We start from the raw sequence: 27,690 nt of genomic DNA, 5'->3' as shown, positions 1-27,690 counted from the left end.
AACAACCAACCACACATTTTGAGGTGCAGATAGCTTGCTTTATTATTTTTATTCTCAAGGAGGTCCAACATTTATAACTACCAATTGAACATATACTGGCGCGAAAAGGACTACATCAAATTAGTAATTTTTTTTTTATGGGCAGTTGGTAGTATTGTTGTTTTAACAACAGCTTCACTTGTTGTTACGTTTTTGTAATTATTATTATTTTGCTGTGGCTCATTGCTTAGTTGCCCAGTTCCTGGTGAAATTTGAATTTAGAACTACCACACGAGGCAGGAGCTGCACCTGGGACCTCCAGGAGTCGACACCGCTCTGGCATAGGAACACTTGCATAGCTTGGTTAGACGAGGGGATGGCCAGGAGATGGTACATTTCCCAAGCTATCCATGCACTCTGTATGCCAGAGACAGTGTGAAGTGGGCGAACAAAGTGTATGGCCGTTACACTTTGCTCTGGTTATAGTTTGTCATGATAATTTTCAGTGTGACATCATCAGAGAAAACGTAAGACGTTAAAGTGTTGCTTACAGGAGGGTAGATGCAAACATCACCAATGCCTTACATTTCTGATTCAATAGGTGTCAGTGCACATGTCAGGGACATGTACAGAAGCATCCTTTTTTTAGGTGGATAGGACATCTTCAGTGGGGAATTTCTCAACCCACTGAGGCATACTTAGACATCAACAGTATGTTGAGGCACAAAGATTGATTAAGTATTGGCAGGGTATTCGTTCCATAATCTATAAGAAACTTTCTCCCACCAACAGTTAGTTTCAAAAGTTACAGTGTAAAATGTCATAAAATAAAATGGTACAAAACTTTATAACCGTGAACCCGGCTATATACAGTATGTACATGTATGTCATTAGCAAATATTCTCAGGTCAAGTATGAAAGGATTGAAATGCATAGTTTTGGAACTGTGACTCATTCAGATGGATATAAAACTACTTAAAAATATTTACAGGTCAGAAAGATTAGTTCATGTGAATCATTTGAGAGAGATTATGAATGAGCATTGAGTGTAAGGGCCCCCGCTCTTGGCCCTGGCCCTCTTACATAGAACGGATATTAATATTCACAGTGGCAGAGTCAGATCCAAATTCATTCCCTAAGCTTAGGGTATAAAGTCCGCCGTCTTGTTTCTGTACGTCCATGATGATCAGGGTGGTCAGGTCATCTGTGTTTTCAATGTGGAATCTTCCTTGTTGTTCTTGGGTTTGGATTTTCCTTCCACCACAGGACCATGTTATTTCTGGAGTAGGCTCCCCAGTAAAAGCACAGGCTACTGTTAGGACTTTGCCTTCGTCGATGCTGATATCAGAGGGAAGAGCTTCAATTTTAGGTGGAATTCCTTTATGAAACAGCAACAGAAAAGTTTTTAGGGTCACCGAAAACAAGAAATCCTATTCGCTTTCTATTGACTTTTAATGCACTAAGACAGTGGTTCTCAACATGTGGGCCGTGACTCCTGTGGCCAACGTGTACCTCCAAACATATTTACATTACGACTCATAAAGGTCGCAAAATTACAGTTGGGAAGTAGCAACAAAAATAATTTCATGATTGAGAGTCGCGACAACGTGAGGACCTGTATTAAAGGGTCGCAGCATTAGGAAGGTGGAGAACCACTGCTCTAGAATGATGCCATGCTAGGTGGCTTGATCTACCTCTACCAGGAACTCTTTTGCTCACCTCTTCCGCCTGCTTTGAGCATTCTACTGGTTGAGCTTTCCAGTTGTGTCATGCTAGATTTTCCCATAAAACTGCTGGAACTCATTTCTACAAAGGACTCTTGCATGGAAGACATGCTTTGGGCAGACATGCTCGCAAACTTCATTTCAGTCATGCTGCTAGCACTGCTGCTGCTGAAGCTGCTGAAGGATGCCTCCTGCTTAGAGGCAGACATTTGGACGGACTGAGACGAGACGCTTCCGTGCAAGCTCACGTCACTGCTCGTTTTCAATACCACCTCTCTCGGTGGTTCTTCCACCAGAGCTGTAGAGCATAGCAGATACACGGGGGACATCAAAGACAACTGGTTACTCGGTGACAATCTGACGATGACTTTAACGAGAATGAAAACTTAACATACGCACACAGAAAAACACAACCCAAACAGTTTGCTGTTGAAGCATAAGCAAATACATATATACATACATACAGTTGTCAAGAGCTAGCTCAATGGCTCCAAGAAATGATCCTTACGTTCCTAAATATTACATGCAGCTGCTAGAAGTTGCTGGGAGAAAAATGATTAACCATATATAAGATAATTAACATGTGAAGTATCCTGGAAAGTCTTACAAGGGCTGTTGGTAGCTTTACTTGCAAATTTTTAACTTACCAAAATTTCCATTTAGAGAAAGTGGTTATGAGGATGAATTCCAATAAGAGGCCTGTCTTTCTCACACACGTGCACACCTCACCTGCCCTGACGTCTTAGGGAAAATGGCAAAGGTGTACTTACGGAGTACCGTGAGGGACGCTGTTGCAGAGCACTGGCCGTGGAAATTCTTGGCCTTAATTGTGTACTTTCCGCTGTCACTTACAGACGCATTTCGGATTTCAAGAGTGTACACGTTTCTGGAGCGACTCACGCTGATATTTGAAGAAATGGAAATCTAAAAAGAATATAAAAAAAAATAGAAAAGAGGCATTGAAGTCTGTGGCAAGGGACGTGATATTTTAAATTTTCTCCAATATATATTCGAAATTTAAACTTACTGGCAGGTTATTTTTAAACCACTCAATTTCAGGGGATGGCTCCCCGCTGACCTCACAAGAAAAGAGAACATTTTGTCCCTCGTTAATGTTTTGAGATCTGGGCTGTGTGATGAAGCTTGGAGCATCCGAGAGTTCTTCGCTCAGGGTCAAGTCAAACTGACACTTGACAACTCCCTGGCTGGTTTTGCCTATGCAGGTGAGGATCCCTTCCTCTCTGTGACTGGCTTGCTTGATGGTGAGAGTTTGGTCACTGCCAGATACCCCGTATCTGTATTCCTCTGAGTTTGGAAGCTCAGTGCCGTTCAGGACCCATTTCACATCTGTGGCCCCAGCAATGTTGGCTTTCAGGGTTGCTCGCTGGCCCTTGGTTATGTTCATCTGGGTAGACAGTGTTTTGATCTCCGAGTGAGTTTTGACTTCTTCTGAAGCCTGTGAGGTTTTGGTGACTTCTTCGTGGATGATGGATTTCTCCAGGGAGGCTGCTGCTGATTTCTTGACCTCCTCAGCAATCAGAACTTTGGACGCTTCCTCCTTGATGGCCACCGTTTCATGAGATTTTACTTCTGACATTTTGATTTCTTCAGAAGTTAGGGCTTTTTGAGAAATTTCCTCTTGGGCACTCGCTTTCTTCTTAGATGTGACTTCAGATGTCTTCTGGGTAGATACTTTCTGTGCCTCGGTGTCTTTTACAGCTAAAAAAAGAAACCTCTGTAAGTAGACTTAATTGGAATGTGATTTTCTCCACTTTTGTAGATTCTACTCTGTGATTATAGTCAAAGACGAGGGTCAACCTCTATCTCATGTGTAGGTAACACCATTCTCAGTTCCAATTGTAGAAAATTTATGACTTTTGAGATTGGGCATAATAGTTTCTTAAACTAGATTAAATTAGGATAATTTTACGACATGAGGGGAAACGAGTCTTGAGCAGAGTAAGCAGAGGTTTGGCTGAGGACTGTGAAGCAACTGAAAAGTTATCTTTTGAAAGACTGAGATGAACTAATGTTAACTGGGATACGAGTGTGACTCCCTCACTAAGTTTGTGCTCCTTGGAAAATGACAAGCATACAAGTTTGAGAGGAACTACCACAGTGTGTATTCACTCAGTTTTATTTAATTTTATTTTTTGAAACAGGGCCTCATATATAGCCCGGGCTGACTTCAAGTTCGCTATACAACTGAGGCTAAGTTCCTTACTCTCCTGCCATAACCCAATGTAATGATTCCACGCTAGAGCCACCAGACCTGCCCGACTTTATTCTTAACTATTCCTGAGAACGGTTTGTAAGATCTGTGAGATCTCAGACAGCATCTCATGCAATCACACACACCTTTTATGCTGATACCATATTAACTGTAAATCTGTGTGTCTGGATTAGAAAATGTTTAATTTTAGAATTGTGTATGTTTGTGTTCTGAAACTATTAATACTGTTCTCTAGAAAACATCGGTTAAGGACAAAACTGCACGTACCTTTGATTGTCAGCTTGCAGCTTGAGGACACAGATCCAGCAGAATTTGTTACTGTACAGGTGTAAAGTCCACCATCAGATGTCTCGGTCTTGAGGATTTCTAAGAAGAATTCTTCTTTGTTGCTAGAGAGTTTGTATTTACTACCTTGTGCAATAGCCTGTGGAAAGCAAGTGATTGGAATTTTAAGTAATAGCTTAACATGGAACTTTCTTTAGGAGGTATGGATGAGTGGGGGAGGCATGAGATTTTTTTTTCTAGAAAATAAAAGACATTTTAGAATTGGTTACCTTTCCATCCTTTGTCCAGCTGATAGTTGGCTGGGGCTCTCCAGTAACTTTAATTGTAAATTTAGCAACACTGTCTGAAGAAACTGTTGTATCCCGCAGCCCAGTAACAATTACTGGCTTTGAGGAAATTGATTCAGGAGCTATTGGTTCCTGCTTCTTGGCTTCTGGTGACTCAACAGTTTTCTGTGTAGGTTTCTTGGCTTCTGGTGACTCAGCAGTTTTCTGTGCTGCTTTCTTGTCTTCTACTGACTCAGCAGTTTTCTGAGCGGATTTCTTGGCTTCTGCAGACTCAGCAGTTTTCTGAACCGATTTAGTAGTTTCTGATATGCTTGACACCTGCTCGTGGATACTCTTGAAGGATTGTCCAGTAAACTGGAAGCTGGTTTTGGAAGTTCCTCCTTCACCAGAGACCTCACAAACATACTCTCCACAATCAGATTCGCTAAGGTTGTGAATTTTGAGTTCGTAGGTACCATCTGCTGAGTAATGAAACTGAAAATGCCCATTTTCCTTGAGTTTCTTGCCATCTTTATACCAGGCGACCTCTTTGGCACACAGTGCACTACTTTCAACCGCACAGGTCAGCTTTGCAATGTCTTTGGAAGCTTCTGCTTTCAGGGACTGAGTTATCTTTGGTGGGGCAGAGACTGGGAGCTGTTGACCCTTCTCTGTTGGCTTTGTCTCCGTGGGTGACACGGCTTTTGGATGAGAAGCAACTGGTTCTGGAGATTTCACTCTTTTGGGAGACTTGACTGTTTCTGGGGACTTCACCCGAGGCTCTGGGGACTTGACTCTGGGTGGTGACGTCACAGCCTTTTCAATAACCCTGGCCTTTTGCACGGTCAGGGTGAACTGTGCTTCTTGCTTCCCATCGCTGTTTTCAACTACCACGCTGTAGTTGCCCTCATCAGAGGCCTGGACTGAAGAAATCTCAAAGGTCGACTTGTACTTGGCGGTGGTCACTTGGTGGCGAGCAGAAGTACTCACTACTTGTCCTCCACGCAGCCAGGTCACGGTTGGTACCGGCTCCCCATCAGTATCGCAGGAAAACCTCGCAGACTCACCTTCATGGACAGTTATGGAGCGTGGCTTGGTTAAAATTCTTGCTGCCAGTGTTGTCTTAATCTTTCTCACTGTGGCTTTTTCTTCCAGCGACTTTTCCTCCGATGTGGCGCTTTTCATTTCCGCAGAGGCGTAATGCTCATAGGATGAGAGACTTTCCCTCGTCTCTGTCATTTGTGACTTCACTTCCCTGACTGAAGAAGCAGCTTCCAGCTCAGATGTTCTCTTGAACGACGAGACTGCATATGCCTCTGTTTTTGTCAGTTCAGGGAAGACTGACTTGGGGACCTCCTCATCTCTGCGCTGGGATGCATAGGTGGTATAAGCTCCGCCAGTTACGTCCAGGGTTGCGTAGTCTGATGCCTCGCCTTTGTAGTTGGTGCACACAGCACGGTAGGTTCCACCATCCTCAGCCTGGCAGTCCAGAATCTCCAAGGTCAGGACCCCACTTGTGTTGGTGTAATGAATCTTACTGCTCTCTTGGAGTTCTACACCATTGTGGTACCATTTAACCTCAGCAGTTGGCTTCGACTGGACATTTAGGATGAAGCGTGTGTTTTGGCCACAGGGAACCCTGTGGGAGCGCATCCGCAGTGTGATTCGAGGGGCATGGTCCAGTGTGAAAGGCTGCTGACTCAAAACCTCATACTTCCTTTCCGATGTCTTCTGAGTCTTTAAGGCAGCTTTCATGGACTCGTACCTGGAAAAGATGTCAAATCTTGCAGACCTCTCAAATCTTGAGAGGGATCGCTCGCTAGACACAGGGCTGGGAGAACGTGGGCGAGTTCTCTCTGGAGTAGGAGACCTTCTTTCTGCATCATCTTCATATTCCTCAGCAGGTCGTGGATGGGACCGGATCAGCTCAGACACTGGTCTCATTAACTCAATATAAGTTGGAGACAAGGAGCGACGGCGTCTCAGTAACCTGGACACGGAGGAGGACGATTCCCTTTGAGCCCGTCTTGAGATTTCATATTCCTCTTCGATTTCCGTTATTTCTGTCACTTGTCTCTGTCGTTTTGATTTCTTTTTAGACTTTTCTTCCTTTGACATGTAGTCCAGCTCACTCTTGTATTCTGAGAGACGCTGGGTGGTTGTCACTGGCCGCAGTAGCTCCTCTTCCTCCTTCTCGGCCATAATCCTCTGCCGTAGCTTCGGCTGCCTGTATGAGGCCTGGGCATGCCGTTCCCGCAGCTCTGCATAACTCGTGCTGGTTTCCTCCTTTGTGGGGATTTGATAGGTCGAGTACCTGAAGTCTCTTCTTCTGTCCTCCACCTTGACATGAGCTGGTGGTGAAGAATAGCGCAGGCTAGACAGCTCAAACCGCGGGGGGCTTCGGCTGGGGGGTGAAGCCGAGAAGCCCAGTTCAAGCTCCTCCTCCAGACGCAGCCTCTCTTCTTCGGTTCTTTTCATCGCTAGGTAGTCATCTATGGGGAGGAGCAGTTCCTCATCTGACATGTCACCCAGAGAGCGTCTCCTCCTTCTATAATAGTAAAGATCATAATCTGGGGAAGGGGTACGCCGTCGGGCCGGCCTCACCATTTCCAGATCATCTTGGGTCAGTTTGGGGATCCGCCATTTAGGTCGGTATTGGTCAGTAATGCGAGGAAGAGGCATCACATAGAACTGCTCCCATCTTGAAAGGCGGATGCGCTTGGGCCTTTTCTGGACAACTCTGTCAAGTTTCCCAGGCATTTCATATTGATCCCGGATCTTCTTATACCACTTCATGTCAGACATAGGCACGAACTGCTTGATGCGCTGGTCTTCTTCTACTGTGGCTTGTTTGAACCTGCGGGGCTCTGGGACTTCGTAAGGCATGCGGAGTTTTCTCTCCTCTTTCTTTACCTCCGTCTCAAGTCGGTATTCTCCTTTGACAGTCTTGGTGCTCACCGCTGGTTTGTAAAGAATGGCAGCTTCTCTCAGAGCCTCTTGGGCTACGGGAGTCAATGGCACAGTTTCAGTTCCAGAAAGGATTTCAGCCATCCTCAGTGTCTTGTCAATCTGTTTTTGGACATGGCGCTCACGTTCCTCTTTACTCTGGAATTCCTGCTTGACGTAGCGCAACCGCTCTACCTGTAAGTGAGCCTGGCAGCTGGTGGATCCAGCCGTGTTTGTGGCCGTGACTCTGTAATAACCTGTGTCTTCTGGCAAAGTATCCCTGATATGCAGTGCATAATAATCTAAGCCTTCATGGACAATTTCAATGTGGGGCCCAAGCGACAGCGGCTGGCCATCCTTCTCCCATTTTAATGTTGGTGCGGGGATGCCAGAAACTCTGATCTCAAAGCAGACACTTTGGCCTTCATGGCATTCAGCATTTGCCAGCAGCCGCTTGAACATGGGTCTGAGCGTGGTTTCCGTAGGGGGTGGATGTAAAGTCACCGTCAGCTTTGCTTTACAACTGTCTTCGCCATGTTTGTTCCTTGCCACAACGGTGTATTCAGCATCGTCGTCTGTGGTCACACTGTTGATTGTTAATTGATAAAGACCCTTGTCAGACTCGAATGTGTATTTCTTTTCATCATCACCTGGCTTGATTTTCTGACCTGATTTATACCACGTCACACGAGGTTCTGGGTGGACGGTAATAGTTACTCCAAAACGGACATTTTCACCCACGTATGCTGTCTTGTTATAGAGAGGCAGGGTAAATTCTGGTGGCCTTTCAAGGAGCCGCATCGCATCTGTTCTGCGCTTGACTTTCTTGGTTCGGCAGCAATAGTAGTCGTAAACTTCCCTCACTCCTTTAACAAACAGCTCTGCGTAAGAGCTATCTTCACCGTAGTCATTGACAACTTTGCATCTGTAGGTCCCATCATCAAATTTGGTGATGTCTTTGACATACATGGTGGCTACTCCATCTTCATAGGTGATTTCATATTTCTCACTGTTTTCCAGCTGTCTCACGCCAAAGTACCAGGTCACCTGGGTAGACTGATCATAATTTTCGATCTTGCAAACATATTTGACATACCCACCTTCTTCGCCAATGGCGTGCATTATTTGCCCAGAGACTGGGCCAATTTCAATGGATGCAACTTTAACTTTAGCCACGCTCACTCCCCTCTGAGATCGTATTGCACCACCACAGGAGATCCGGGCTGCTGATACAACCATATTGAGGTCTTTCTTTATCAGGGTGTGGTAGTACCGCCGATGTTTCAGTGTTCTGATGACTTTAGTACTGACTCTGTCGATCCTTTGCTTCAGCCATGGGTGCTGCAGGGCCTCTGATGCTGTCATGCGAGATTTTCTCTCTTTCACCAATAGCCGGTCGACAAAATCCATTGCTTCAAGGCTAATTTCTTTGAAGGCTTCTTCATCAAAAGTATATTCAGCATTCATGATGTTCTCAATCATCTGTTGGTTAGTTTCAGCCAAAAATGGGTTGATTCCACTCAGTAGCACATACACCAGCGTACCAAGCGACCACATGTCCGTGGCAGTGCTGACAACATCATGCTGGTGGACTTCAGGGGCATAGTATTCAGGGGCAGTGAACAGCAGTCTGAAGTTGTCTCCTGGCTTTAGCTGACGGGCTTGACCAAACTCTATTATTTTAATAGTGGAGTTCTTTCTTGTCTGGTAAATGATATTTTCTGGTCGAATGTCAAAGTGGCCAATATTCTGGCTATGTAAGAACTCCAGTGCTTCACAGACTTGGCGGACATAGCTTACAACTTCTCTTTCATTAAGTTCAAAGGCACTCGTATTGATGCGTTCAAATATGTCGAGTCCTGATATAAATTCAAAGATCATAACTAATTCTTCCATGCTTTCAAATGATTCATGGAGGTATAAGATGTTCCTGTGCCTAGCAATGTTTAGAATGGAAATCTCTTTCTTGACTAAAACCTGATCGGTTCCTTTGACTTTAACAAATTTGGCCATGAATGTCTTCTTTGAGGATGTTTCAACGCAACGGTGGACAATTCCAAACTCACCACGCCCCAGATCTTCAGCTATCATGTATTTCTCGTAGAGTTCTTTAGTTTTGGAGTGTGATGCTTTAGTCGTGGTGACCTCTCTGGTTTCATCCACCTCATCATCATAATTCATAGCTCTGGTCTTATCTTCTTTGGTCACGGTGGGTTCTGAGGGCTCTGATGGCTTGCTCAGGCCAAATTTATTTTCAGCTATTACTCGGAACTGGTAACTTGTTTTTCCAAACAAGTTGATCACAGTGTAACGGGTTTCTCGGGCCTGTCCCACTCGGAGCCATCTTTCTGCAGTAGTTGCACACTTTTCCACAATGTAGTTGGTGACCTTGCTACCACCATCAGAAGCTGGCTCTGTCCAAGTTAAGTTGACAGAATCGCGTGAGACGTCACTAACTTTGACACCCCTAGGTGGGTCGGGGACATCAGCCACATCCAGTTCGACTGTCTTTTGATCAATTCCAAATCTGTTTTTAGCACAGACAACATAGAAGCCAGCGTCTTTTCTCTCCACTCCATTGGAGAAGACAAGTGACGTAAAGGATCTTGTGACAATCACTTGGTAGTGGCCATTATTATCGATGAGATCTTGTCCTTTCTGCCAGGTGATCACCGGGTCTGGCTTACCACTGAAGGGGATCTTGATGCTGACCACTTCCCCTCGGAGAGCATGGACTGCTCCCATGCCTTCTAGAGTCTTGGGCAAGTGTATCTTAGCTGGAACTGTATCAAGGTAAAAGAACAAAGAATGTGATTTAGCAAGACTTCATAATGCTTCACCCCACACAGTAACAATAGGTTATCTGATACCAAACTGATGTTTACAGATTGGCCTTTACCTTCCACTTCCAAGGAAGCAGTGCCAGACACGGATCCCCCTTGGTTGGTGGCTCTGACTTGGTACACCGTGGCATCGTCATCTGTGACGCTTGCGATGATGAGCTGGTGGTAACCGCCCTTAAATTCTTGAATCCTGTACTTGAGTCCATCGGCGATAATTTCTTTGCCTTGTCTGTACCATTTCACAATAGGCTTTGGGTGACCGGTCACCTTGCAGACCAAAGTGGCGTTGCTCTGATACCTTACATTCAGGTTTCTCAGCTCCTCCTTGAAGTGTGGAGCCTGAATCGGGACGTCGGATTTTGGAGTGACGGGTTCTGATATTTCACTCCATTCACTCTCTCCACCCAGGTTTTCACATTTCACACGGAACTCATATTCAAGACCTTCAATAAGGTTTTGCACTGAGAAGACAGTTTCTCGAATTTCCTCTGTCGTCACAGCAATCCACTTGTTTTGCTTCTTCTCGCGCCTCTCAAGGTAGTAATTTCTGATCTTTGCACCGCCATCGCTTGCAGGTGGCTTCCAAGCCACAACGCAAGAATCCTTTGTGACAGCAGTGATGGTTGGTTTACCAGGAACACCTGGCTTTTCTATTAGAAAAGAAAAAGATTTGCCATGTTTAAAATAGCTTTATTTAAAAATAAATCTCATTTTAAATAAACAGAAGTACTCCAAAGTTCTGTGAAACTACAAAGAGGAGGATAGGGTATGTGCTTTCCCCTCTAAATTATAGAAACAGTCAATTAAAGTGAGAGAAAAAGATTTTACATTATCTGAACCTTCCATTTCCTCTCAAACTATTTCTGCTCACCGAATGGACTCTTGATGATCACAATGGAGGCGACCTCTAGTGGCTCACTGATGCCAAAGGTGTTCTGAGCTGAGACCCGGAAATAGTAGCCGGCATTCTCTGTGAGGTTCACAATTCTGCAAGTTGTCACCGAGATGGCTGAAGACACCAATTGCCATTCAGCACCTTCTTTGGCCTCACATTTCTCTACCACATAATTGGTGATCCAGGAGCCGCCATCATCAGCAGGTGGTTTCCAGCTGATCACCACAGAGTTCTTGAGTAGTGCTTCAATCACAATGGGTCCAGTAGGCTTGTCTGGTTTATCTGTTGAGAGAAAGGACAGTTGTAGTAGGGTTCACACTGTGCCTCCTGAGATCTTTCAAAGGACACTCACTGAAAGCCAAAGCAAAATACCTTGTATTTCCACATCTAGGGTGGCATCCACTGTCCCAAAGGCATTGCTGAGCTGAACCTTGTATTTCCCAGCATGAGTCTTTCGTTGGACATTCTTCATGACAAGGTGAGTATAGTGCTCAGTGTTTTCAATGGTGATGTTTTCTGAGTTTTGCAAAAGTTTCTGGCCATGGAACCAAGTCATGGCAGGTACTGGGCGGCCAATATACATAACATGGAGCCGAAGCGTAGACCCCACGGCCCCGTAATACTTCTCTTTCAGTGGGTAACCAGGATGGAACTGTGGTGCCGCTTGCAGAAGAAGCTTGCTGCTGCTTTCTACTTCTCCTACTTCATTTGTGGCTACACATGTGTAAACACCTTCATCTTCTTGTTCATCTGTCATTACTGTCAGAGTATGCGTGCGCCCATCTGAGGACATTTTGTACTTCCGGCTTTGTATGAGCTCTTTACCAAACCGGTACCATTTAATGTCAGGAAGGGGCCTTCCAACTATCTGGCATGAGAGTTGTGCAGCTTCGCCTAATTTGGTGGTCACATCAGCCATTTCTTTGCGCACTCCTGGGGCTTCTCCAGCTGCACATGATTAAAGATTACGTTAAATGCATCATCATACTGAATCTATAATCTGTGCATGTCACCAATGGATTATTCCATTTGTTAAGCTTTTATAGGTGCTATGATGTACATCTAAGATTCGTTTATCTTTCTAGGGTCAGATGGAAAATGGTGATTAAGACAGTGTATCACCGTACTGTGTCACACTGTAACTTTTTATGGTTGAGAGGGCATTAGGATATGATGTGAGGTTTTGAGGGAATAAGAGTCTCTTGACCAATTTACAGGATTCTTGTCCTTACTTAGGAAGTGGGGTATGTTTGTTAACCTTCCAAATCTTGCTAAAAAGTGACAAAACTAAAAAGCCTATTGCATCAGAGGGGTAAACCACTCCAAAAAAACCCGCTTAGTTTCTATAGTCTCAAGTTATACCCCAGCAAGCTTTATCGGAGAATGGAATTAAAATTGAGGGCTTTGACATGTATACACATGCTAATAAATGTGATCAGAAAACCACCCTAAATAAAAAATGCCAGCAGGATAGTTTAACTTAGACTACAGGAAGAGTTGGTTTCCACAGGATTTGTTTGTAACCCATGCAGAGAGAACTATAGGCTACTTACATGTTAGTTTAGTCTTGACAGACATAGCTGTTCTACGTGGTCGGCTGAGCCCAGTCTCGTTCTCAGCAAATACTCGGAACTCATATTCAGTAGCTTCTAGCAAACCTCCAATGGTGAACTGTCTGTCCTTGATCCGTTCCTTATTGCTCTTCTTCCAAGCACTGTCTCCAGACTGTCTGTATTCAACCCAGTATCCAAGGATTTCTTTGCCACCATCACATTCGGGTTTCTCCCACTGGAGGGTGACACTGTCTTTGGATATCGAGAGAATCTCAAGTTCTCCTGGTTGGCTTGGCTTATCTGCAATATTCAAGATAATTGAGAGAAGAATTAGGTTTACTGGTGGGAAAAAAAGGCAAAGGCAAAAAAACCTGGCTGGCTTCATTGGTGTTTTTGTCCCTTTCGGAAACTCTTTGCTTACCAAAGGGATCTTTGCAAACAACAGGTTCAGAAGCAGGGCTGGTCTCACTAAGGCCAACGTCATTCTGTGCGATGATGCGGAACTGGTACTCAGCATCGGGAACAAGGCCGGTGACAGTGTACATCGTGGTGGTTATCTGGGTTTTGTTGTGTCTAACCCACTTGTCAGTGGATGTCTCCTTGCGTTCAATGTAGTAGCCCGTCACTCGAGAGCCGCCGTCATCTTTAGGTCGAGACCATGACAAGCTAACAGAACTTTTGGTCACATCAAGTACTTCAGGAGGATTGCTTGGTGGTTCTGGTGGATCTATAAACACAAGTGAAAAGCACACATGGGGATCAGAGTGCAATCTCAGATATAATGAGCTGCTGGTGGTAACTTAAGCAATGTAAGCATTCAAACCAACTTCTATACCTCTGTGGCTAAAGGAGCACTTACTCAGTGGTGTCTTTGGTATGACTGGCTCCTCAGATTTCAAGGGTTTGCTTATGCCAAACTGGTTTTCTGCTGAGACACGGAAATGGTATTCCACGTTTTCTTTGAGGCCTTTCACCACCAGAGATGTGCCTCGGACTCTGGAGTCAATGGTATACCAGGCAGCCTTAGGTACCTCTCTTCTCTCAAGGATGTAGCCCAGGATGTCAGCACCACCATCGTCAGCAGGAGGTCTCCAGCTGACCCTTACAGAGCGGGCTTGTATGTCATCGTATTCCAGTGGCCCTTCTGGAGTGTTGGGACTTCCTATCACCTTGACCTTAATATAAACAGTCTTCTTGCCACATTTGTTTTCCAGAACCAAGTCGTAAGTTCCAGAATCGTTTCTGTCTGCTTCTTTGATCACAAGCTCAGTATGTGTTTCCGATGTTGCAATCATGGCACGTTTACTAATGTCTTGGCCTTCCTTGGTCCATTTACATACTGGGAATGGTTTTCCTTTGATTGGGATGGTAAGCCTGATGACCCCACCTTGGCGAACAAAGACACCTTCCTGGTATCTCTCATCAAGTTCATAGTCAGGGTATTCTGAGGAAAAAGGAAGGATTACAATTTAGATTCTTTAGAATGGAGGGGTAGGAAAAAGTCATAAAATTGTAGCAAGAAGTAAATGGTCATGTATTTTACCTAGCATCTCTGTGACTTTGACTGTTCCTGGTACCTCAGCAGGTTCTCCAGGTCCACCAGCATTACAAGCTAGGACACGGAATCTGTATTCAGCGCCCTGAGGTAGGTGTGTTAGGGTATACTCCCGAATCTTGGTTGGGGTGGTGTTACATTTGGTCCATTCACGTTGATCTACTTTTTGCATTTCAATCAAGTACCCTGTGACTTTAGATCCACCTTCATCTTCCGGAACACTCCAGGCCAGGGAGACTGATGTCCTTGTTGTATCTGTAACTCTTGGATTTTGTGGTTTTCCTGGTGGAGCTGGGGGTGGAAAAAAAGACAAAAATATGTACTTGTTACAGTTGATGCAAGGTTATATATTGACTGTGCTATATAACAAATTATGTGTGTTGTTGAAAATATAGACTCTGAGCACTTTTTTGTTTTATATTTTTGTATTCTGTAGTTTTGTTGCAGTGGTGATTCTAAAGCTATATTTCTCAGAACTCATAGAACTCAGAACTCATATACTTTAGAAGGATGAGTTTTATCAACTAACCATTGTATCACAATCAACTCGGCGTATATGAAATATATTTACCAATTGGATCCATGGCAACGGTGGGTTTGGAAGGACGACTTGGTTTTCCAGTTCCTCTTGCATTAATGGCTGTGACCCGATGTTCATATTCTAAGCCTTCAATAAGGCCGGTGGAGCGGTACCGGGTCATAGTCACTGGTACTTTATTTACACGGACCCACCGATCAGCTCTTACTTCTTTACGTTCCACGATATATCCAGTCACTTGGGAGCCACCATCATCTTCAGGTGGATACCATGTAAGTGTCATGCCATCACGGGAGACATCAAATATCTGTAATGTTTCTGGAGGTCCAGGAATACCTGCAGGAAGACAGAAAAAAAATACAATATGTCAACGTGAGTAACAAATGCAGTTTGTATGTATTGTGGTTTTAGTTGGTATTTTAGATGCAATGAAAGACAAATGACCATGTTCCCAGCACGGTCACTTTTGTGCCTTTTCCATTTTTCATAGATATTTATTAAGCACACATATTATACTTTCTTCTATTGGGTTGTCTATAGTCCCTCCCTTGCATGGTTTTTCTCTTCCTCCCTTTATTTCCTCATCCATCGTCTCAGCCTTTGTTCCTCAGACTCCTTTACTTTTTCCCTTTCTTCAACCAAGTAAAGAAATTAAGAAAATAAATCTAACACTGTTGAAGGCTGCCAAGCAAGGCTGTTTAGAAACCTTCGGAAAACCCAGGAGTTATGTTTACAAGCTATTGTTTTTCTTCTCATCGGGACATATAGACTCTAAATTCAGAGTCGGCGACAGAGGAAATGGTGGAGGAGTCCTAGAACTTACTGATGCTGCTTCGGCATTCTATGACCTCAGACTGCAAGTATGAGCCAATCCCGAAGCGGTTTGTTGCAGCCACTCGGAATACGTATTCATTTCCTTCGGTGAGTCTGGTAAACTTAAATGTTGGTCTTGTTACAGACTCAGAAACTGGCAGCCATCCTGGACGATGAGCATCACGCTGCTCTACCACATAGCCACTCAGTGGAGCACCACCATCCAATTCGGGAGGTTCCCAGGATATCGTAACTGACGTGGCATCAATTTCATCAATCTTGATGGGCCCAGTTGGTGGACCAGGCTTGTCTAAAAGGTTAAGAAATCAGGAGATTACATTTTACTTTAAATCAAAACCAGTGATTTATAACCATTGATAACTAAATTATAACCCTGTCACACATACTTACCAAGAATAATAACTTTTATTGTCTCTGAGGTGGTTCCAGTAACATTCTTTAGTTCAAGCGTATATTCTCCCGTGTCTCTTATAGTAGTTTCACGGATGGTTAGCTTGGTGACTTTAGTGTGGGTTTCAACTGTGACACGCTCTGATTCTCTCAGTTTAGAACCGGCAAAGAACCAGGAAGCAGTAGGTGGCGGCCGACCAGCGATCGGTATCACCAGCTCAATTGGTCTGCCAGCTGGGACGTGGATGGTCTTTTGGGGCATTGTGGAAAGGTCGATCGTTGGCAACACTGTAAGAAAGAAATCAGGCGTTTATTTTCACACATGATCTGAAGATGAAGTGTCTTGAACCCTCAGTGTTTTCATTTATTTTGCATTTATATAGGCATTCAGTACCTACCTCTGAGGTCTTGTACGGTCACTGGTGTGACGATCTCTCTCGGTTCTGACACACCTTTCTCATTTTGAGCCCTCACTCTAAACAAGTACTGCTCGCCTTCATTCAGGGAAATAACAGTGTGCTCTAAGACTGTGGGTTTCAAAGTGACAACTTTCATCCATCTCTCGGTGCCAGCTTTGCAGGCCTCAAGAACATATCCGGTGAGTCGGCTTCCACCGTCATAGAGTGGTTTCTCCCAAGCAAGGCTGACAGTGGATTTGGTGACATCAACCACTTCGAGTTTTGTGGGCACCAAAGGTACTTCTGAGACTAGAACTGCGTCTGATGTTTCACAAGGCTCTCCGATGCCATAGATGTTTTCTGGAAGCACTCTAAAGTAGTACATGGTCCCCTCGACGAGTCCAGATATGCGGTAAAGAGTCTTGCTGCATTTGGTGGTTACTGTCTTGAATGCCCTCATGGCGGCTTCTCGCTTCTCAATAATGTAATTGTTGACCGGAGCACCACCATCAATTGTGGGGATTTCCCAAGTGATGGTCACAGAATCTCTCGAAACTTCTTTAACGCTCACTGAAGGACAGGGACCAGGAGTATCTAAAAATAGACCAGAGGGAAAGATTCATATTTACTCTTTGTTGCTTGATTGATACTTGGTGTATATGTTACAGGAAAATATAGTCAGTGTAGGCCTCCCCTAGTGAGGTAATCAATAATAGGCCAAGGTGTAGCAAGCTAGCTCAACCTAAGAAAGTTAACTTACCATAGACTTTAACTAGGACCGTTGCTGATTTCTTGCCAGACTGGTTTTCAGCTTCAATTGTGTATTTTCCAGCATCATACCGATTAACTTTGTCCACAATGAGTAAAGAGTAGCTCTCTGTGTTGTCAATAATTGCCCGATTTGCAAGGTCAATGCCTTTTTTGCTCCATGTGATGACAGGAGAAGGTCTTCCGGAGACAGACACCATCAGGCGCAAGGAGGCTCCAGCCCTAACGATCACGGTCTTCTTCAGATCATCTGCAAGCTCAAGATCTGGTATTTCTGGAAAGTCAATATGAAAATGCAGTTAATTCGTGAGCGGACAAGGTGAGAAAACAACACGTGTAAGTGTTTCTGCGTAAATACCTAGTCTTTCCACGGGCTCAATTTCAGCAGTCGTCTCACTGTAGTCACTCATACCCTTGGCGTTCACAGCAGCAACCCTGAAGGAGTACTTCTGGCCCATCTTAAGGTCTGGCACAGTGAATTCGTTGTTTCTTATCGTGGCGTTCGTATGTACTCGGCACCATTGATCTGTGTCCTTCTCTTGCATTTCAAGGACGTATCCTATGATGTCAGCACCACCGTCGTACGTGGGCTTGGTCCATGCTAAACTAATGCTGCGCTTGGTGGTATCCACAACTCTTGGAGCAGAAGGTGACCCAGGGGTGTCTGAAATTTAAAAGAGATACAGGCATTGCACAAAAGAGGAAGCTTTAGGAATTCCAGTTTTGTTTTCAAGACTCACAGAGGCATTGAGGACTTAAGAAGACCCTCTCTGTAACAATGTTTGAAGTTTTGATACTCTAGGGCAACTCTCATGGTATATTATTACTATCTATAATTATTTTAAGATTTAGATTGCTTTGGAGATGCAGTTATTTATGTCTTTCACTTTGGCTAGCAATGGCATATTCTCTCTTAGCTAAGTTCTTTTCTTAGCTTGTTCTTAGGGGCTTTTCTTTAGTTGTCCCTCTTTCATTGGGATAGGAGGACATATCACCCTGTATCTCTATTGAACACAGGATCTGGTCCTGTCTTTTTCCTCTGCAGTCCCAGTGACTTACTCCTTTTAGCTCTTGGGCTCAAACTCTATAAAAGCCTGTATGTTGTTTTTGAAGGCCACGTAATAATTACTTTGTTAGTGCCTTTTAATTATAAAATTGGATGCTTTATGCTCCCCTAAGCCTCTGTGCAAAAGGATTTTTTGCTCTTTTTCCTTTTTAATACTTATCAGTGGAACTTGTTTTTTGACTCTTCTAGAAAACTTAAAAAATATATCTCTCATGTTGGTATAATATATCTCTCATGTTGGTATTAGAACAATTTATTGCTTTTCATAAATCAGACAAATATTGCAATAGTTTTCAGCAATGTTAGTTGCTACTAGTAATGTAAGGGCTACAATCCTATATGTATTTAAGGTCACAGTAAGTATATACTATATTAGGTATATGTGTTTCATAAATTCTAAAGTTCTTGGAGTTACCCCATTGGAAAATACTTCTCATACGACTTTGGTTGAGCCCGGGTTACCGTCTGAGCACTCACATGATGGCTCTCTGCATGAGATGAAGTTTGAAGCTTCACTGGGCTCACTGTTGCCAGCAGCGTTCACGGCAGTCACCCGGAACTGATAATCACAGCCTTCCATGAGGCTGGTCACCTTCAGCCTGGTGTCGTACACCACATAATCTTTGTTGACACGGGTCCAGCGCAAGCTCTTCTTCTCCCGTTTGTCGACGAGGTAGTTGCTGATCTCATTGCCACCATCGGATTCAGGTTTCGTCCACTGAATAATGATGTGCTCTTTGCCAGCCCCAACTTCTTCTGGTATGCCAGGTTGTGACGGAATTGCTGTTTATGGTTAATGCAAACAAGAACGATCAGGATCGCAGAAAACCCCCCTGTGAACATGACTGCCTTTCTTCTTGGTCCATTAACATTCTAATCTCTAAAGTGTTTTAAAGAGCTAATCATACTTACTGAAAGAGTTTCTGGCCACAATAGGCTCTGACTCAACTGGCACGCCAAGGCCGTACTTGTTCACCGCCCTCACGCGGAACGTGTATTCATTGTTCTTGATGAGTCTGGTAACCACGTAGGATGCGGTCAGGCATTCCCCTTCCACGATCACCCAATTGAGCCTGCTAGTCTCCCGTCTCTCTACAATATAGTGAGTTATCTCTGCTCCTCCATCTTCCTGTGGAAGGCTCCAGGCTAAGGTGCACTTCTCCTCGGTCACTCTGCTGACAGTGAGGTTTCCACACGGGCCAGGAGAATCTGAAACAGGTAGGATGATAAGTCATGATGAACAGCATACTTGAGAGTGCTACAGTTATCCAGAAGAGGACCTTTGGTCTGCTTACCAAGAACTTTGACCATGACAGAGACGGACTTGGTCCCACTAGCGTTCTTCACGGTCAGTGTGTATTTCCCACTGTCGCTCCGGTCACAGTATTTGATCACAGCAGTGGCTCGCTTGCCAGTGTACTGTAGAGAAATTTTTTCACAGAGATCCAGTTCCTTGTCTCCTTTGGTCCAGATGATTTTGGGTTCAGGTTTGCCACCAACAGCAGCATCAAGAACAAGATCTGAACCTGCTCTGATGGTCACCAGATCGCCTTGTAACCTGGCATCCAATTCAGCTTTTGGTGGAGCTGTTAATAGGCAAAATAGATATGAATGAATATCTGACAGTTCAAATATCCACTTAAGTTAAAAGGAAAACACTGGGGTGCAGCTGAAGGGAACACATTGGCTAGTTCTTACCATATTCATCTCGGCAAGTTACAGGGCCTGTAGATTCAGAGCCTTTGCTAATTACGCCTGCTGCGTTCTTGGCCAACACACGGAATTCGTAAGTGTCCCCTTCGCTGAGAGCGGTCACAGTGAAGAAATTATCAGAGACAATGGTATAGTTGCACTTTAGCCAGCGACCATCTCCAACTTCACTGACTGGCTTCCGTTCTATGATGTAGCCCACAACTTTGCTGCCTCCGTCATACACTGGGGCAGACCAAATTAGTGACACCGTTGATCTTGTGACATCTGTCACTTCTGGCCTACCAGGTGGATCTAGAAGGGATACAAAATAAGGTTAAAAATACAACTGAGTTCTAATACCAGGAATACTAATGAATGTAGCTTTAGCAATTTCTACATACCAACTGGATTTTGAGCCATAATAGGTCTTGAAGCTTCACTGGCCTTGCTGACGCCTGCAGCGTTGAGTGCATATGTTCGGAACTGATACTCCAGTCCTTCTACCAAGCCTGTCACTTTGTAGTTACACTCTAAGCACGGCACTTTGTTTTCTTTCACCCAAAGAATGGTGTTACGTTCTTTCTTCTCAACCCAGTAGCCAACGATTTTACTACCGCCATCATGGTAGGGTTCTTCCCAACGAATTGACATAGCATTGGCAGACACATAGTAGACCTCAGGCCTGGTAGGAGCACTTGGTGGAACTAAATATAGAAGGGAAATATAAAGATATGGTTTTATAGAATTCAGTAGAAATTTAAAAATTAAAAAAACAGACTGAAGTTTGGTACTCATTTTCCTTACCAAATGGATGTTCAGCAACTATTGGCACTGATTCCAGAGGCTTGCTGACCCCGAATCTGTTCTCTGAGCTGACACGGAAGCAGTATTCTTTGTATTTTGTAAGGTGCGTGACTTTAATCTGCGTGCGCTTCACACTAGAATTGATAAGCTGCCAGGCGGTGGTACCTGACTCGCGCTTTTCAACTATATAATTTGTAATTTCAGTGCCTCCATCGTCTTTTGGTTCAGTCCATGATAGGACACATGATTCAGCCGAGACAGATGAGACCTCAATGGGACCAGTTACTGGCCCTGGTCTTCCAATGACCACAACTGTGATAGTAAATGTTTTAACACCGGCTGTGTTTTCTAGGGTCAGGAAGTATCTGCCAGAGTCACCTCTCATACTGTCCTTTACAGTCAGGGTGGTCCTGTCTTTTGTTGTTGTGATGCTCATTCGATCTGTCTCCTTGAGTCTCATTTCTTCTAGCTTCCATGTTACTTTGGGGGCAGGACGACCACTGATTGGCACGTCAATGGTAAATGTGCTTCCAGCTTTGCAAGTGATGAGCTGATTGGTGATTCCAGTGAGATCAGCAGTGGGCTCAATTTGAGGCTCCTTGATAATGACAGATGAGAAGGCTTCCCTGGGTTCACTGTAGCCAGCATCGTTCTTGGCTTTCACCCGGAATTCATATTCAGTATTCTCAACGAGGCGCTCCACTGTGAAAGTCAGCTGTTTGGTGTGACCAGCTTCAACCCAGAAGTCAGATCCCTTTTGTCGCATTTCAAGCAGGTAGCTCGTGATCCGACTACCTCCATCATGATCGGGTTTAAGCCAGGCTAGGACTGCAGAGGATTTGCTAGTATCAACGACATCGAGCCTCCTAGGTGGAGCGGGCTGTTCTGTGGCTACAATTGGTTCTGGCATTTCATAGGGTTCACCGACACCATACTCATTTTCAGCAGAAACACGGAAATAGTACGGAACGCCTTCTGTCAGCTCACTCACCTTGAGGATCTGGCGAGTGCATTTTTCACTGACAACCTGCCAGCTACGGCGACTCGCTTCCCGCTTCTCTATCACATAGTGATGGATCCGGGCACCACCATCAAGGAGAGGGGCATCCCACATCAGTGTAGCTGATCCCCGGGTCACATCTTTGAAGGTAATGGGACCAGGTGGTCCTGGAGAGTCCAGCACCTTCACAGTGAATGTTATCGACTTCTTACCGCTGTTGTTTTCTACCGTGAGTGTGTATTTCCCTGCATCATTTCTGTTGCAGTTTTCCACGGTGAGGGTGCTGAAGGAGTCTGTTGTGTGGATATCAGCCCGGATGCTAAGGTTAGAGTCAGGCTTGCTCCATACTGCTGTAGGAGTGGGTCTACCCTGGTAGGCAATGAAGAGACGAATGCTAGCTCCTGCTCTAACAATGTGAGTCTGCTTGAAGTTTGCATCAATGTCTAACTCGGGAGCTGATAACCGATCGATTGCTTTTATTGTGCCAGTCACCTCGCAGCTATCTCCTTTTCCAGCACCATTGACGGCACTGACCCGGAATTTGTATTCTTCACCGGCCTGTAGATCAGTGACCGTGTATCTTGTTTTCACACATGGCTCTGTGTTTACTTTGTGCCAGTCCCCTAAGTCAGCTTTGCACATTTCTATTATGTATCCAATTATCTCCATCCCGCCATCAAAGACTGGCCTGGCCCATTCCAAGCTCACAGTTGTCTTTGATGTGTCTGTCACTTTGACTACTGAGGGGGCACTTGGTGGGTTAACAGGCTCTCTGCATTTAATGAGTCTTGAGATCCCACTTGCTGGTCCTACGCCCGCAGCGTTTTCAGCCATGACATGGAACTCATACTCGTTGCCTTCCACCAGACCTGTGACTTTGAACCTTGTCTCAGAGATCGGTCGTTTGCTGATCACTTTTACCCATCTTGTGCTTTTCTTCTCTCTCCTTTCAAGGATGTAGTGTTGAATCTCACTGCCACCATCTGATTCTGGTCTCGTCCAAGTCAGGGTAATGCTGTTGCCTGTTACATTGCTAGGTTCTGGAACTCCAGGAGCATCTGGAATGGCTGTCAAAGGGGAGGGGTAATCAGTTAGATTAATTTGCTTAGAAAGTTAGGCTGATGATGATAGAATACCACTTAGTAGAACTGGAAACTTACTGTATTGTATTTGAGCAACCACGGGGTCGGACTCAAGTGGCCTGCCAACACCAAACTTGTTAACTGCAGAAACCCGGAACTGATACTCATTGCCAGTGATTAGTTTAATGGCAGTGTAACTTAGGGCTTCGCAATTATCCTCAATCAATGCCCAAGCAAGTCTGCTGGTTTCACGCTTTTCAATGATGTAGTGTGTGACAGGAGCGCAGCCATCATTGAGAGGTGCCTCCCACCACAGGGTCATCTTTTCACCAGTAATATTAGTAAATCTTATTGGCCCAACTACTTTTCCTGGTGTATCTGTAAGAAAAAATTTTAGAGAGTTACTATTTTTTTCTTGTCCATTAAAATATTATCAGCCATATCCCTAATCCAAGTCTAACAAATCATACTGAATTTATTGTAAAATACCTTGTACTTTCACTGTAACTTCTGCTTTTGTGGAACCAGATACATTTTTGGCTTCCACGGTATAAACACCACGGTGATCTCGAGTTGCGTCTCTGACAAAGAGGCTGGTAGAGCCAAGAACATCAGTTATTTCCATGTTCATTCTCCTCTCAATTTCAACTCCATCTTTGAACCAAGTTACTCGTGGGACTGGTCGTCCTTGAACCAAAGCTTTGATCCTAAGACTGTCTCCAGACTTAATAACAAGACCATCGAAGTACTCAGGGCCAAATTCTACTGTTGGTGGAACTGTAAAAGAACAGAAACATTTATTAATTTGGCTAAATAAAGACATACATAAACATAGTTTTCATCAGTACCATATTATAAAGTCTGGGAAGATGACCACTTCTATGCTACCAAAGGCCATTTGAAAGTAGAACTGATGATGAGAGTTTAGACAATGGGATTAAACATTTATCCATTACTCAATTATTCCCTTTGTTACTCCTGACCTGTGGTTACTTTGCATCGTCCTTTGTGGAATGAGAGCTGTAACATTTGCAAGTCTTTACTTCCTAATAGTGTTGCATAGCCAAACAAGTTCCTGGGAGAAGCCATTAGCATCATCCAAGCAGGAAATGATTATATTGCTTCACATATAATATTATATTTGGTATACATATATATTAGTTGTATATCTACTACATATACACAACTATTCCTAGTATATTAGTGGAAACAGCTAAAACTGCAAACCTAAAAACTATCCCCACTTGCTTGATCTTTACATGGAAATGGGGTAAAATAATAGACACAATGAAAAGAATTGATATACAAAAGCTTAATTTATCCACATGGTGGCTATAGCTCATCTACAGAAAAAGACCTCTGTGCTCTTTTGTAAACCAGAACCATTTAAAAAGCATTTTTAAAACTGTGGATAACCTTTATCCCAATGGAAATTGGTTGGAAATGCTTACCGTTTTCATCTCTGGTCATAATGAGGCCAGAAGACTGTGAGGGGGGGCTTATAGTGCCAACAGCATTTCTTGCAATTATTCTGAACTCATATCGATCTCCAGGACTGAGTCCCGTAACTGTGTACTGACACTCACTGACGTCAGTGAAGTTGCATCTCACCCAGCGATCACTTCCTTGCCGCTTCTCAATGCTGTAGGCCACGATCTTACTGCCCCCATCACGTAATGGTGGGTTCCATTTAAGTGTGATGGTTTCCCGGGTGACATCAATGTAGTCAGGAGTGCCGGGTGGGTCTGAGGAATTGTAGCAAAGTTAAAATCAGTGCTATTATTTGTAAACATCTTTTAATTATCAATGAAGTAAAACAACATGGCTAACCCTCCCAGGCTCATTTGTATTACTAATTTTAATTTTCTGCTTCATAGTCCTTCGGAGAATTGAAGAAATCTAAATTCTTTATTGGAGTGAGTTAAAATAATTCCTCTGGCTGGGTGTGGGTGGCACATACTTTTAGTCCCAGTACTCAGGAGGCAGAGGCAGGAAGATCTCTGAGTTTAATGCCAGCCTGTTCTAAAGAGTAAGTTTCAGGACAGCCAGGCTATACAGACGATGCCAAGGCCAAAATCAAAACCAACCTCCACCTCCGAAAAAAATTCCTCTGGGTTTACATGACTGGTTCTATAACGACCAGAAAATCAAGATAGAGTCAAGATAGAGCCAAGAGGGTGACTTCTAAAAGAGAAGCAGTGTTACTTATTGCTAATATGTCTGGTTGCCTAATAAAATATATTTGAGTAACAGTCACTTACCTACTGGGGAAACAGCTAATGTAAACTTGCTTGGGTCACTAGGTGAGCTTAGGCCAGCAGAATTCTCAGCATATACACGGAATTGATAGTCCAGCCCTTCTATTAAGCCGGTAGCTCTGTATTCTCTCCCAGATATTGGTGATGTGTTAACCCTTTGCCAAAGAATGCTGTTTCTTTCTTTCTTTTCAACATGGAATCCAGTAACTTCTGAACCACCATCATAAACTGGCGCATCCCATGTTAGTGACATGCCATCCGAAGTCACATTGTAGATGACTGGCTTTCCTGGAGGACCAGGAATCCTGAATTGGTGTTTTGCCACGATGATATTTGAGGCAAGTGGTTCACTGACTCCATATCTATTTTCTGCTCTAACTCTAAACTGGTATTCAGAATCTTTGACCAGATTGGAAACTTTGAAAGTTGTTCTGGCAACACTTGAACACACCATCTTCCAATTTGTTTGTGATGCTTCCCGCTTCTCAATGCTGTAACAGGTGATTTCTCCTCCTCCGTCATCTTCAGGTATGTCCCATGACATGATGGCGCTGTCAGCCTTGATTTCATCAAATCGAATGGGTCCTTTGGGCTTTGACGGTGGACCGAGGGTGATGATTGTAATGGGGAATGAGTTTCTACACACTGCATTATCAAGAATAACAGTATATTTCCCTCCATGTTCCTTCTTCGCATTCTTAATACTCAAAGTGATTTTGTTTTCTGTCTTACTGAAACGAACATATTCACTTTCCTTCAGTGGCAAGCCATCTTTCAGCCAACTGATGGATGGCTTGGGCTTTCCTTTATAAGGTAATTCAAGGTGTACGTTATGTCCAATTCTCACGGATATTTGTGCCCCAGGGATTTCTGACAAGTCAACTTCAGGTGTAATTACAAGCTCCTTCACTGTAAGTGGCCCAATAGTGACAGGGTCGCTCTGTCCTTTCTCATTTCTAGCAGATACTCGGAATTCCAAGACTGATTGCTCTTTAAGTTGTCCAATCTCAATCTCGCATGTCTTACTGATGCCAGCGTGGGACCATGCTTGTTCACCTTTGCCTTTCCGTTCCACAAGATAGTCTGTGATGATGCTCCCACCATCAAAGTCAGGTTTGGTCCAGCTCAGGACAACAGATGTCTTTGTGGAATCTTTCATTGAGAGATCTCGGATAGGTGCTGGTACCTCAGCAGCCTTCACAGGCTCCGTGGTCTCGCAAGGCTCGCCAATTCCAATTTCATTTTCTGCAAGAACCCTGAAGAAGAATGGAGTCTTCTCTGATAAATCTGTTACTTTAAAGGATGTGCCGGAACACTTGTGTGACACAGCAGACCATGTTCTCTTCGTGGCATCTCTCTTTTCGATGACATAGTTAATGATGGGAGACCCTCCATCGATGAGAGGAGGATCCCATAGCAATGTGACTGTGCCTAGGGAAACATGCTTCACCTGTAACTTCTGGCAGGCAGCTGGTGTGTCGAGCACCTTAACACTCACGGTGGAAGACTTTGGTTGGCCTACTCCGTTTTCTATTGTCAGGATGTATTTTCCTGTATCATTGCGAGTGACTTGAGGAATAACAAGCAAAGATGATGAATCAGTGTTTTGGATGCTGTATCTGGTATCGCTGCCAAGATTCTTCTCATCTTTCCTCCAGGTGACAGTAGGTGGCGGTCTGCCTTTAAAGGGAATCAGTAGTTGGACATCTTCACCAGCTTTAGCTATAACAGATGTTCTGAGAGCCACATCTAGGTCGATTTCTGGTTCCTCTGTAGACACAAAATGGACATTTACCATGAGTTTTAAAAGAAAATGAGTCTTTGCCTAGAACTCTTAATAAGACATCAGAACATCATCCACTGGTTGTACATACCAAGGATATCTTTAGCCTGTGCAGGTTCAGTCATTGTTATAGGTTCTCCTTGGCCGGCACAGTTTACTGCTGATACTTGGAAATAGTAATTGACTCCGGGTTTCAGGTTAGAGACCACATATTCTGTAGTTCTGACCTCTCCCCTGGTAGAGACAATGGTCCATTCTTCTTCATCTCCTTGTCTCATCTCAACCACATATCCAGTAACATCACTGCCACCATCATAGACAGGCTTACTCCAGCCAAGAGTGATGGATGATTTGGTTGAGTCTGCAATTCTTATCTTGGCAGGTGGTCCTGGAGGATCTGGAATAGCCATTTACAATCCAACAATTACACGATAATCAGCAATTCAGTCACACAAAAGACAAGTGAAGATGCCATGTATACGAGCACTTACCAATTGGATCAGCAGCCTTGTAGAAGTCGGATGGTTCTGAGAATGGACCCACTCCAGCAGCATTTACAGCACAGACTCGATACTGATAGTCACTGTTTTCCGTGAGTCCTGTCACCTTTTGTCTGGTGTCACGAATAGTCTCCTTTAATACTTTAAGCCACGCTAGACTCTTCTTGTCTCGTCTTTCAAGGAAATAGCCATTTATTTCACTGCCACCATCTACAGTTGGCCTGTCCCAGACAACAGTCATTGAATTCTTGGTAATCTTTGTCACCTCTGGGATGCTTGGAGGCCCAGGTGTAACTAT

At 44.1% G+C, this 27,690-nt stretch overlaps 1 protein-coding gene across 32 annotated transcripts in view; it reads right to left on the bottom strand.

The window, feature by feature from the left end:
- Ttn (titin) overlaps positions 1-27,690 on the bottom strand; it is a 271,447-nt gene continuing 243,757 nt past the window's right edge. For 25 of the 32 annotated variants that reach the window (XM_085834746.1, XM_085834758.1, XM_085834754.1 and 22 more), the window contains 31 exons: positions 27,384-27,686; positions 26,984-27,289; positions 25,113-26,879; positions 24,303-24,596; positions 23,341-23,628; positions 22,930-23,229; positions 20,770-22,836; positions 20,367-20,669; positions 19,972-20,277; positions 19,569-19,859; positions 19,186-19,482; positions 18,751-19,056; positions 17,566-17,871; positions 17,200-17,481; positions 16,440-17,033; positions 16,042-16,329; positions 15,641-15,940; positions 14,851-15,153; positions 14,268-14,570; positions 13,584-14,168; positions 13,146-13,451; positions 12,725-13,024; positions 11,544-12,119; positions 11,148-11,453; positions 10,333-10,926; positions 4,491-10,216; positions 4,204-4,360; positions 2,731-3,422; positions 2,474-2,627; positions 1,699-2,001; positions 1-1,357 (listed from right to left, as the gene is read on the bottom strand). In XM_085834746.1, coding sequence (XP_085690872.1) covers positions 1,059-1,357; positions 1,699-2,001; positions 2,474-2,627; positions 2,731-3,422; positions 4,204-4,360; positions 4,491-10,216; positions 10,333-10,926; positions 11,148-11,453; positions 11,544-12,119; positions 12,725-13,024; positions 13,146-13,451; positions 13,584-14,168; positions 14,268-14,570; positions 14,851-15,153; positions 15,641-15,940; positions 16,042-16,329; positions 16,440-17,033; positions 17,200-17,481; positions 17,566-17,871; positions 18,751-19,056; positions 19,186-19,482; positions 19,569-19,859; positions 19,972-20,277; positions 20,367-20,669; positions 20,770-22,836; positions 22,930-23,229; positions 23,341-23,628; positions 24,303-24,596; positions 25,113-26,879; positions 26,984-27,289; positions 27,384-27,686 — 19,202 coding nt within the window. In that variant the 3' untranslated portion in view covers positions 1-1,058. The remainder of the gene's footprint in view (positions 1,358-1,698; positions 2,002-2,473; positions 2,628-2,730; positions 3,423-4,203; positions 4,361-4,490; positions 10,217-10,332; positions 10,927-11,147; positions 11,454-11,543; positions 12,120-12,724; positions 13,025-13,145; positions 13,452-13,583; positions 14,169-14,267; positions 14,571-14,850; positions 15,154-15,640; positions 15,941-16,041; positions 16,330-16,439; positions 17,034-17,199; positions 17,482-17,565; positions 17,872-18,750; positions 19,057-19,185; positions 19,483-19,568; positions 19,860-19,971; positions 20,278-20,366; positions 20,670-20,769; positions 22,837-22,929; positions 23,230-23,340; positions 23,629-24,302; positions 24,597-25,112; positions 26,880-26,983; positions 27,290-27,383; positions 27,687-27,690) is intronic. The other 7 variants (XM_085834770.1, XM_085834771.1, XM_029473104.2 and 4 more) reach the window with 1 other exon arrangement.

This window comes from Mus caroli, unplaced genomic scaffold, assembly GCF_978045245.1.
Source record: "Mus caroli unplaced genomic scaffold, Mus_caroli_1 scaffold_2, whole genome shotgun sequence".
Taxonomy (NCBI): Eukaryota; Metazoa; Chordata; class Mammalia; order Rodentia; family Muridae; genus Mus; species Mus caroli.
The sequence above is the reverse complement of the archived record's forward strand: the minus strand, read 5'-3'. Positions and strand labels throughout refer to the sequence as shown.